This window comes from Protopterus annectens, chromosome 13.part0 (assembly GCF_019279795.1).
Source record: "Protopterus annectens isolate FY-2018-M chromosome 13.part0, PAN1.0, whole genome shotgun sequence".
NCBI lineage: Eukaryota > Metazoa > Chordata > Ceratodontiformes > Protopteridae > Protopterus > Protopterus annectens.
The window spans coordinates 1,288,551,249-1,288,564,113 of record NC_056747.1 but is presented as its reverse complement, the minus strand read 5'-3'; the positions used below and the strand labels follow the sequence as shown (position 1 = coordinate 1,288,564,113).

The 12,865-nt window shown below is 43.7% G+C and overlaps 1 protein-coding gene across 6 annotated transcripts in view; it reads left to right on the top strand.

The window, feature by feature from the left end:
- Window positions 1–12,865, top strand: part of COPZ2 (COPI coat complex subunit zeta 2) — a 670,348-nt gene that overhangs the window by 53,231 nt on the left and 604,252 nt on the right. For all 6 annotated transcript variants that reach the window (XM_044055305.1, XM_044055308.1, XM_044055307.1 and 3 more), the window contains exon 2: window positions 4,787–4,855. In XM_044055305.1, coding sequence (XP_043911240.1) covers window positions 4,787–4,855 — 69 coding nt within the window. The remainder of the gene's footprint in view (window positions 1–4,786; window positions 4,856–12,865) is intronic.

Genomic DNA, 12,865 nt, shown 5'->3' with positions numbered 1-12,865 from the left:
TGATGCACAGTATGACTAGTCTTTGCAGGTAATAGTGCTTCAACTTCAGTTTTATTAGAGTCCTTACTTTTTTACGCACTGAGTACAATCAAATGAAGCAAATGTAATACCAATATAAAATAAAGAACAATACTGTAAAATGAATAGTTATTCAAAGCAATCACTCAAGATTATGCAGTATATATTAGTGTTAGTAGGATGTAGTAAAACTGTTTTAATAAAATGCAACTTGCTAGCAGTGCTCAAGAATATGCAACATATATTAGCGACAGTAAGATATAATAAAACTGTTGTTCATAGGTTAGTAGTAGGCTAGATGCCCTTGTGGGCCAATTAAGCTTAGCCAATTTCTACTTTCAAAGGTGAGTATCAAGCCCTGTACCTTATGTCTCTAAGGTAAACACTACAACCATTATGGCAACCCCTTCCCTGATATAGATATACCTTGAAAGCAGTGCAATCAGTTTCTCAGATGACAAATGCAGAACTGCAAAGCATACAAGATATTTCAAGCAAATTTTTCAAAAGTCATCCAAAAAGTCTATAACTGTCTAGACTGCACAGCACTACACCTAACACTGCCCGTAATCACAGCACTACACCTAACACTGCCCGTAATCACAGCACTACACCTAACACTGCCCGTAATCACAGCACTACACCTAACACTCCCCGTAATCACAGCACTACACCTAACTCTCCCCGTAATCACAGCACTACACCTAACTCTCCCCGTAATCACAGCACTACACCTAACACTCCCCGTAATCACAGCACTACACCTAACACTCCCCGTAATCACAGCACTACACCTAACACTCCCCGTAATCACAGCACTACACCTAACACTCCCCGTAATCACAGCACTACACCTAACACTCCCCGTAATCACAGCACTACACCTAACACTCCCCGTAATCACAGCACTACACCTAACACTCCCCGTAATCACAGCACTACACCTAACACTCCCCGTAATCAATGTCTCAAAAGAAGCATTTGCCTCAGATTGCTGTACATATGTCTGTATTCAGTATCCACCTAACTCATTCAAGCTAACGGGTTTAATAACGTCATCTAGCAGAATAAACTCAGTGGCCACAAACCCCATTTACCAACATGGAATAACAGCAACATCTAGCAGTATCCAAACGCTGCAGCTCCAGGATTTCAGGACACAGTGCAATGAGCAAAGCAAACTGCAGCATTGACCCTCCTCAGTGTGACAGCGCCAAGTCTCTGTTACGTAAACTAAAACTGCAGCTAAACTGCAATAAGGCAAACCAAAGCACAAGGCAATCCCAAAAACAAAATACTCACCAAGCAAACGAAAAAAACAAACGTGATCCAGTATTTCATCCACAGGCAGGCAAATGCCACCATCTTTCCACACGTGTAGTGATTCACTCAGCAGTACAAGTGTGAGCAAATGTTCTTCACAGCCTGGATGGATGTTTGCTTGCAGAACCCTTTGTTTTCTGTATTCTTCTTTAGTCTGGCCCTTGTTATAAAGCAGCTGCTGCTTTTAGGAAGTGCCATGACATACTCCACCAGCCTTTGTCTGGCATAATCCTTCCCTCCATCCAACTCCTCCACAAGCTCCATATCAGGCTCTTTCTCCACTGCCGGATAATCCGTGTCAGGCTCTATCTCCACTGCTGGATACTCTATATCAGGCTGTATCTCCACTAATGGATAGTCTGTTTCAGTCTCTGTCACCACTGCCAGATACTCTGTTCAGGCTCTATCTCCGCTAATGAATACTCCGTATCAGGCTGTATCTCCACTGCTGGATATCTGACTTTATCCTCCTGATTATGTTTGCCCTGCTGTAACACAGCACAGACTGAAAGTGTCTTTACAGCATGTGGCAGGGTCATACTGCAGGGTACCCCCACATGCATTCATACAGCAGGCCAAACACATGTTCAACAATGACTTAGGTTTGTGACAAGGCATAGTTGTAGCCATTCCCTGCATGACCTGAGGATTTCTGATAGGCACCATTAACCATGTCTCCAAGGCATATGCAGCATCATCAATAAACTGCCATTCAGTGAAATCACCATTCAGAAACTGCTGCTATAATTTGTAAATGTGACAGATGTGGGAGTCACTGTAACTGCCTTGTTGTCCTGCTGTCACATTGTATATTAAACTCTGTATATTACAATCTGCCTGGCAGTGCATGGAGTGGAAACATTTGCTTTTACTATACCATCTTCCTTGTTCTCCAGGTGGGGCCTTTATTGCAGTGGGGTTGCAATCTATGGCCTAGTACCTCAGGGGAAATGGGCTACATCATAAAAAGCCTGTATGGGGTTGCCTCTCCTCAGTGGTATGTAGAAACCACATACACTCCCCCACATGCTGTAGCATTTCCGACAGGAACTGGTGCAGTATCCTTGACGCAGCTAGCTGATATACACGACTGTATCCTCCATTTGGTGCTGAAAAGTCCTTCTGCCTAAGCCACATATACCCTGATATCCACAAGGATAGATACTCATTGCATCCCACGGGACTGCATATGAGGTTGACACAACTTGACCAGCTCCTGTATGGTGATTCTGTTCACGTGGTAGTGGTACACAATTTGTGTCATGGAGGGCATGAAATGTTAGATATGGACATGGTACTGCTGAGGGACATGTTTCAGAACATCATGATTACCAGTGGCGAGTAAAGTCTGTTGTATATGCCGAATTACTAGTGTTGTAGCTGACCCATATATGTTTCCATGATTAGTCTCCTGTAACTCCTGGATTTTACAGTGATTATTAATACTAAAGACAGGGCCTTTAGTCCAGTGCATACATCTCTGCTGAATTGCTCTGCCATGTTTATGCTCATCTAAATCGACAGGAGCCCTCATTGTACTACTGTTGACCACTGCCGTCTTATTATACTGCTGTTAGAGTACTGTGCAGGCCAGGGAATTTCTCGGGCTTCAGCTCTTCTGCTTATAGTGTCTCTGAATTGTACACATTCTTTGTTTGGCTGCTAAACACAGTGTTTCTTACAGAGACACTGAAAATATTTGTGAATCACAGGATATCTCGGATTTGGATCATGGTTCGGTAAAGGGTCTTAATGCTGTGTTAATGGTGGAAGTAGGGTTTCAAAGAGACTTTTCCTTTTTAAGGGGGGACATTTCATGGGTGCAAAATTTTACAGGAAACATTTTAACTAAGCAACTACCAGAGTGGGAAGTTTGGATTTTCAAAATCCAGGAAGGGCTGCAAAAGTCAAGTCAGCATTGAATAAATGGTGGCTAGATGGAAGGAGGATTCATGCAGATATATGACACTCATACCCTGAGGTGCCTCTGGAAGAGAGTGACCTGACCATTTCTGGGTTGTACTGTCAAATCTGTTTGCTGGTCATGCTGGGAGTCAGCAGTCCACTGGTGTAGTCCATACCCAGCTCTGAGATGGGGGTTTATGTGATATAGTGGAATTTAAATACCTTTCATTCAGTAAAATGGTAAATAGATGGAGGGAGAAATATTTGTAATATCTGCCGTGTAATAAGATGGATTTTAGTTGGAGTGAAAGTAACTCTTTTATAAAAAGAGAAAGCAAGCTGAGTGAACTAGAGATGTTTACCTCCAACTGCAGAGGAATTACTGATGGAATCAGGCAGTGGCTGGTAGTGGCTTGTCTAGAGGAGTTGTACAGGTGGAAATGTTATACCCAGGCAATGGCCTGTCTAAGACCAGAGAGGCCAGGCAGCTTGATGGAAGACAGCCTTAGGCAGGACCAGGGACACAGGCAAGGAAGTCCTGACCCCTTTATATGCATGAAACTAAGGAGATCTGTGAGCTATTGAAATTGAATGAACTATTTTAAGTTCTTCCATTTAAGTCTGAAAGTGATTACCTGGAAGCATGTACAAGAGTTACCAAGCTGGTATTTGCTGTTACACGTTTGTTTTTTGCAGAACACAGAAAAGCTGCATTTACAAATTAAATCATGTCTTTACTGAAATAAAGATTTGTAATATGTATGTTTTATGCAGTAAAATGAAAGAATAGTGACAGGAAATGCATGCAATTTGAGTGAAATTCCCTAATGTATGGCTTAAGGGGGGCCTTACAGATAGACAAACACACACACGCACACGTGTGTTTGTATGGATCCGCTGAATTTTGTCATCTCTATCGATGGTCGACATCTGTATTGCTGACAAAATTTAGTTGATTACACAGATGGTCGACAGGTGGGTGAGCTTGCGCAATTCTCAGGGTACAGTAGTATCTATTTTCTCTGACATTGTACGATCTCAAAGGTAGTACATTTAATTAGCATGAGGTGTGGGGGGTGCAAGGGGCTTGCTCCCTCAAAAAGAAACATTTTGTTATATTTTTTGGTTTAAATTTTTATAGGCTGATATTATTGCTGTGCACATTCATAGTAGTTTGTCGACTTTTGCAAGGTTGACGCTTTGTGGTCAGCTTTGTAAACGTTGATATTTGGTGCTTTTTATTTAATCAAATGTGTTTAAAGTTGATGACATCTGCTTTATCGACACAATTTGGTTGACAAAACAGATGGTCAACAGGTGGATGTGATTGTACAGTCCCTGGGATTGGGCAATATTCCCTTTCCCTGGTATTCTGTGATCTTGGGAGTTAGAATATTAATTTAGTGAGGATTGTGCATGTGTCAGGTGTGATGGTTTTATTTTGTTGCTTTTATAGCTGCGTTTGTGGACATCAATGTTAAACAGTGGCTGTCTTAGCTGACAGTAACGTCACCCTTATATGTTTTCATCTCTGTTTTAGGAGCCAACCCTCTACACTGTCAAAGCCATTTTTATTCTGGATAATGATGGGAACCGTCTTTTGGCTAAGGTAATACAACTTTTACATATATTTTTATTTTTTTCTTGGTGACAGTAGACATGTAAATGCATCACTTGTTGACTGTGAACTGGTGCATAACTTTGGGCTGCTTGCTTAAAGGTCATTGATTGAGCATTTTTTAATGTGCTTGTTTCTCCCACTGTGCCTGCTGACCATCAGGCCTCCCACATCAGCCAGTCCCATTCATTCCCCATCCTGGGTATCCACAGTGAGGGCAGGGGCAGGTTGGGGGAGACCGCCATACAGGTATCAGTTTGTGTCCTTGCCAGTATCCAGGCAGTGAGAGCATATTTATTATGAGGCCTGACCCCTTCGCTGGGTAGGATAGAAGCAATCCACAATATGGAAGGCACTGTACTCTCCCCTGTGAGTTGCTGCTCCCACTCACCCACTATGGGAGTTGCCATGTTGCATATTGGTGGTCAAATACCTACTCCTGGACTGTTTTTTGCATTACCACCCCTCCTCTGACAGATTGTGGAATTGGATGGTCCCAGTTCACCTCCCCTTTCTGGATTTGCTGTCCCATCCTCCTTATGTCAACTCCAATAGATGTCCAAGGTGCCACTAACTGAATTTGGGTGACCTGGGCTATAGTCAGGCTGGCAGAGTCAGTAAACCCTACATGGTCTGCAAACAGCGTGTGCACATCGTGGACGGTAGCACACTATTTTGTATTCAGTAAGTGACTCTACACACTGCGGCCATGGTAAACACCGTGGCATGCTAATTACAGCATAAGCAGCTGAACTGTATGCTAATCAACCAATCCAAGGTGGAGGAGCTGTTCAGCAAGCTATAAAGCAACCGTGTAGACTCAATGCTGGTTTTCCATGTGAATTCCAAAACCTACTGGAATACAGCCATGGAAAGGAGTTTACACAGAAACAGTGTCAGGGGCTGCTGTTGCTTTAATTCATGTGTATGTGCAACAGGGTGAAGACTATGCTGCTGCTAACAGATCAAGGCCAAGAAGGAGAAAAGTTTTCAGACCTCATTTAACTTATCACAATCTGTATGACATTGAAACTGTAGAGATCTACAGGGTGGATAGAGACACACTACAGGAACTCTGCAACCTCTGTTGTTCGTAACTCAGACCCAGGGCAAACCAAGGGGAACCCACACTAGTGGAGACAAAGGTATGTGTAGCACTTAGAATTTTATCTGCAGGAACCTATCAGAAGAAAAACAGGGGCATGCTGGGGGTGTCACAGGCATCAGCATCCAGGATCCTCCATCAGTTCCTGAATGCTATGCTCCAACATGCCAATGACTGCATATGTTTTCCCTGTACTCCTGAGGACAGGGCCACACATATCCAGGAGTTCTACCCTGTGGCAAACTACTGTAGAAATTAAGGCACCACCCAGGGAACAGGGAAGGCTCTACATAAATAGAAAAGGCTTCCACTCTATTGACTGCCAAGTTTTGCGTAATGCTAAGGGAATCATCTTGAATGTGTGTGCTGGCAACCCAGGCAGTTACCATAACTAACATATCTGGCACACCTCCCAACTGTATCAGATGTTCACTTGGAGTGATATCCCACAGGGTCATTTACTGGGGGATGCAGGTTATGCAATTTGACCATGGCTTATGATGCCCATCAGAAATGCACACACACCCGCTGAAGAGCACCATAATGAGGCACATGCTCAAACCAGAAATATCACAGAGCATTTGTTTGGGCTGCTGAAGTTGTGGTTCCGGTGCCTAAATATATCTGGGGGAGCCCTGCAGTACAATCCATGTACTGATATATTTACAGTATGTGCCATGCTACACACCGTTCTCAAAAAACAGCTTCAGCAGGATCAACAAGGGGAAGGGGCACACATCCCATCACCAGTGGCAAGGTCACCACAGCCACACGCAGGTGAGGAGTCAGAGGGGGAACCAGCAACTGCTGTGGGTGTAGGCAGATGTAGGCATGTTCAGTATGCCCTCACATTGGCTAAGAGACAACGTGTAGCACACTCACTCACCACCTAAGGGGCTAAAACCTTCATCTTACACACATATGTATAGTAACTTTCATGACGGACAGTGCTCACAACCTTTATCTACCCATGTAATGGCTGTGTACTCCTAGCATCAGACAGACTCAGCCCTGAAATACAATACGAATGAATGACATATCCTTGCATGTTGTTACTTCGCAGGTTCATAGGTGTATACTAGGCTAATGGCCCTGGGGCCTTTACAAACCTAGCCATAAGATTACCCTGGCGTAGTGCCACCTGACCTTCGTTCCCAGTGCCTCTGTCGAGTAGAACCACTGGAGTTATCCCCAGGGTGAATTTTCCGTTTCCCATCCACTCATCAAGATTTCTCTTGAAGAGGGTCAGTGAGGTGCTCTGCTTGACATGTATGGGAAGTCTGTTCCAGAGCATGGGCAGTTACTGGGTTATGAACCTGTCCCTCCAGCATGTTCTGTTAATTGTGGTAATGAGGTTGAAGTCTCTGGGGCGTGTGGTGTGGAGGGATTGGGATTTCTTTAGATGTAACATTTCTAACAGAACTGGGTCAGACATGGCTTTGTAAGTCAAGCAGAAATCGCCTCTAAGTAGGCAATATGAGACGGAGAATAGTTGGGAGTTTTTTTGAGTCTGTCCATATAGGACAAGTGTTTAAGGCCTAGTATCCTCTTTTTGAGGTACTTTTGCGGGCTCTCCAGTTGTTGCAGGTGTCTAGTGAGGTACATACCAAATGGGGCATTGTACTCGATTGGCCTAATGAGGGAAGAGTAGAGGGAGACAATGACCTCTTTCTTCCTGGATGTAAAACCCTTAGTAATGAGATGTGCCACATAGAAGGACCTTATGACTACAGTGGCAATGTGGTGATCAAAACAGAGGTTGCTGTCACCCTGTGTTCCCAGATCTCTTATAACGCCTTCTGTGTTCAATGGACTACCATCAATGTGGTAATTCATGGGAACCAGGTTTTTCCCAAAGGGGATGACGCATTTTATGGCATTGAGCTTAAGGCCATGGTTCTGACACCAGTCACTGGTCTCAGTAGGGCCATTCTATAGGATGTCAACATTACTTGGGGAGTTAATAATAGCTCACAACTTGCAATCGTGTGCGAACTTTGTCAGCCAGAGTCCCTTCGTGTTGGCCTGGACTTCAGAGAAGTAGATCCCAAATAGGAGAGGACCCAGGACTGAACTCTGTGGGACTCAACTCATGACTAGTTGGAAATCTGACTTGGAGTCAGCAACTTTCACACTGTGGTTTCTATCTGTGAGCCAGTTTGCAGCCTACCTAGTGGTGTAGGGGTTGATGCCTAGCTTGGTGAGGTTTTCTATGATTTCTGAGTGGGGAATGGTATCAAAAGCCTTGGCCAGATCAAGGTAGGCTGTATGAACCACCCTGCCTTCATCCACAGCTCTGGTGACTGACTCAGAGAAGTCGACCAAGTTGAGCAGGCATGATCTGCCCTTCACAAAACCAAACTGTGTGGGATCTAGTCACTCCTCCTTTGTGGAGAGAGATGACTGTAGCAGTGCACCATTCGGTAGGGGCAAAGTCTGACATGAGGCTGTGATTGAACAGGACACACAGGTGAGGTGCCAGTTCACTCTGTAGTTAATGTAGAACACAGCCAGGGATATTGTCAGGTCCCATAGAAGCTGTATTCTTGACCTTGGACAGTGCTGTTTTAACCTGTGCAGCAGTAATACTGGGTGCCTGGCAATCTACTGGTATTGTGATTGGTCCTGGGGGGGGGGGTAAAGTTGGCACTGAATCTGTTGGCCAGTATACTGGCAGTATCTGTTGGCTTGCTATAGGAGGTTCCATTGTGCAGTAGCTCAGAGCAAATCTGGGTATTGCCGTGGAGATTCTTTATATAACTATAGAAGTCCTTGTGGTTGTCTTTACTATCTGCTGCAATTCTGTTTTCATAGCTAGCTTTAGAGGATTTGATGAAGGATCTCAACTTTTTGTTGAGGCTGATAAGGGAGTTTTTCTAGTCTTGGGAGTTCACCTTATTCCACATCAGTTTCCTCCTTCTGTTGTAGAGTTTGTTTATGGCAGGAGACCACCAGATTGGCTTCCTTTTTTTGGAGGAGAGGGTCCTGCTTCTATTGGGTATGGAGAGATCCTTGCATTTATGTATGTGTTCATACAGTGCATTGATGTATAATTCAGCGGTCATACAACGATTCTCCATTTGCATGGGTGCCATGAAGTTAGCCACTTCTGTTTTTAGGAGCCCAAGGTTAGCTTTGGAGAAGTTTTTCATGGCGGTTACCTTTGTGGGGGTGGGTTGGGTGGGAGAGATGTGGATTTCCAAGGTGATTAGTTTGTGGTCGGATCTAACCAGGGAGGAGCGGACTATTTTTGTAGAGCAATGGTCGCCCATGTTAGTAATGACCAGATTAAGGATGTTGCTACCTCTAGTGGGGGTAAGAATGAGCTTGTCCAGGCCATTGGAATTAATGAACTACAGGAAACGTTGGGGAGGTGTATTGGTACATGAGTAGTTTTCCCAGTTAATGGAGGGTAGTTGGTAATGTAAGTAAAAGGTGAGTGATTTGTACAGCAGTGACTTTAACATGTGACAGTAAAGACTTATGAATGCACATGTTCTTTATCACGTAGTAGGCCTCAGACTTGAAAGATTCATACATTCATACTTGTCAAAAGTACTGATGGTCACCGGATATCCTCAGTTTAACCTCATACTTTTGTCCTGGAAAATCATTAAAGAGAGAAGTTAGAAAGTAATGAGACACATTTCAGTTTCAGACTTCACAGTCTTCAGAAGATTATTAAAATACTGCTGCCAAAAATGTTTTGATTCTGTTAACTGTCTAACTTTCTAAGACCAGAATATGTCAAAAGTACAGTCAGCAAAACGTCACAAATGCAGATATACTAAGCACCAAATCAATTATGCACTCTCAGCATCAGACACAAAGCTTGTGTACTTCTGAATCCAAAAGATAGAAAACAGGGATATGGCACCATTATCATCACTTGCACAGGGTGTTGGGGTGGGGTGGGGGGGGGGCAGGAAGCCTAGGCTGACACAAAAGGTGAGTGAGTGTATGCGAGTAAGAAACAGAAGCAGGCAGACATTTAGATAAAGTAACAAACCAAATGGCCAGTGAGACAGAATGATGTTTAAGCTTCACTACTGAACCAGGTAATTGTTGTGTGTATGTCTGTATGGGCCCTGCAGGTGAAATTGGTGTGTGAATGTCTGCAGGAACGCAGCCAAGCTCCATGCTAGCTCTATGTTTTGGTATGTTTGAAAAGTGTGAGCCTTGCATGGTACAGGTGACAGTTCATTATTCTTGTGTCTGACCACGAGAACTGGCTCTGCCACGTCCATGCCCAAGTTCAGATGCACTGTTGCTACCGGAATGTAACTGATGCCTGCTGGACGAACTCCTCTCACAAGGACACTGAGGACCATGACTCCAGGGCTTGCCATGTCTGGGTGTAGACACCTCAACCACTGACGGAGCAGTGGAAGTAGTGCCACTGTGGCAAAATGATCAGGCAAGGCCGCATCAGCTAACATCAGATGATGGTGCTGAATCATGCCCACAAGGATGCCACCCCCCTCCCAGCAGACATTCCGTCACAGACACTGCTTATTCCAACATGTCATTCATCTGATCCATTGACTCAGCAACACTGGTGAGGCAGTCACGCATGTCATCCTGTGCCACGTCTGCAACCCTAAGCATTTCTCTGGATGACCTATTGGAACATGCCTGCACCTTCATGACATGACGGCCCTAAACATAGTTTGAGTAGCATGGGAAGACACACCTGGATCAGGTGGAGGATGGACAGCAGGCCTCCTCTGAACATCCCCATCAGCCCTCCTGTGTGTTACTTCACCCACACTTTGGCTAAGGCCATAGTCAGCAGGCACTGAAGCCACAGTAGCCACACTGCCCTGATCGAGTGTCGCAGCCTCCACCTGTCCAATATCTGAGGGCTGACTGGAATGGGTTGGCATTGACATAGGCCTACTGGCTGTGTCCGATAGAATTACAGGGGACAGCTGAATGTCATCCTCAGTGTTAGTTCAACCTCTGCACCCCCCAACTGTGCCTCTGTTTGGCCACCATCATCATCAGAGTCTGCTGATACTCTGACATCAGGTGGTAGGAGTCCCACACTTCCGCTGTCAGGATCACCTGTGATAATAAGCAACAAACACAGGATAAAAATTAATACTTACACTACTATAGTCCAATATATGCTAACAAAATAACAGTGGTGTCACAATTACAGACAGTAAAGCAATACATACAACAGTCCTGACACTTGCATCACAAACTAATTATTTCTTTGAACTGCTCATCTGTACCGACATAAAAATGTTTGGCTTACCATGTGCTGATGATTCTAGGCTCCCTATGCTGGATGGTCCTGGAAGATGTTAAGCAAAAAGTAAGGACACCATCATCAAAATTAACAGTAACACAGGGAGTTGAAACGTTTTGGCTTTTATATGTACACTAATGATACTTTTAACAAGAACTTGGATGATATGTCCGCTCCAAGCCCATGTGTAATCAACCAGAATGTGTTGTTAATTGTAGCAATCTACAACTATCCCCCAAACAATTTTAATTTTAAACAGAACTTAAGTATTGTTGTCAGTATTTTACTATACAAGAAGTATTTAACAATTGAGATAGGTAAGCCTACCTGAAAGCTCCTCCTGGCACATACATGTCCTCCCTGAAACAGCAGCACCAACTTCAGTAATATGCTGTTGTACACTTTTCAGTGAGCTGTCTGGATCCCTGACAGTGAACAGTGATTCTTCATTTGGTGTCAGTGATGGCTCTGTAGCAGCCCCCCTGCAGTAGCTATCCGTTTAAGGGCCAATGCAGCTGCTGTCCTCTGGGCTGATGAAATCCTGTCAGTGGCCCTATGATGTACCTGATCATATGTCCTGCTTTGGCCACGTACTGTGTTCACATCAACAACTATCTGCTGCTAAATTTGCATTTGGCCAGACATATCCCAATGTCCTCTGTCAAATAGGAAGGCACCATGATGCCTAAATGCTTCCACGATGACTTCATTTTAAGGGTCATTGAAGAAGGATTTTTGGGGATTGGGACGCCTGGGTGCCATGGTCCTAGGTGACATAAAACACAAAAGAAGGATAATGCACATAAGTATCCCATAAATAAAAGTCCTGCTTTGATATAACCCACTGGATAAACATGAAATAGTCAAGATATTCAAATATATAAAAAAGGAATTTTGTGGTTGTAACAAATTACAATCACACACAAAGCAAGGCTGGCTCCAAAACAAGGAGAGTAGTAATTGCAAAATCTTGTTTTTGCCAAAACAAAAATGCAGCTCTGCTCTCCTACCCCCAAAACAGGCAAATGACACATTTTGCTAGCAAATCGTCAGTGAAATGCTAAAAATGTTATCAAATTAGCTGTCCCTGAAACGTGTACAGTCCTACCACAGAACATTCCATTATAAGCAATTGCCATTCATGTCTACCTGTGGTCAGCACTCCCTTCTCATAGAAGGCTAACACCCCTATGTCATTGACAGCATAGGACATTTGCATTTTACAGAAATAACAATAGAAGAGTGTATAGAGAAAAATGGTTGTAACATTAGCATGTGTGATGACAGTTAATAAGGCTGTGCATATGAGAGAGTAAAATGCCTTGACAAACATGCATGTGCCATCAGTATACTTGTAAGAAATGCATACAGATAAAAGTAGCACTTGTTAATGCATATGTATACATATATATTAACAGATTTTTCATACTTATATTTCAGCATATGCAGTATATAGCTGAAAAATGCAAGATTACCTTATCAAGATCAGTAATCTTCTTTGCAGATAAATATTTTCAGTGTTACCCACATAAACAAGTCTCCTCACCTTCAGGTTCCCTAGCTACACTTTTTTATAGTGAAGATTCAGGGCTGTGAGCATGGTGAAGATGCAAATGAGGTGTGAACTCATTAGAATTGC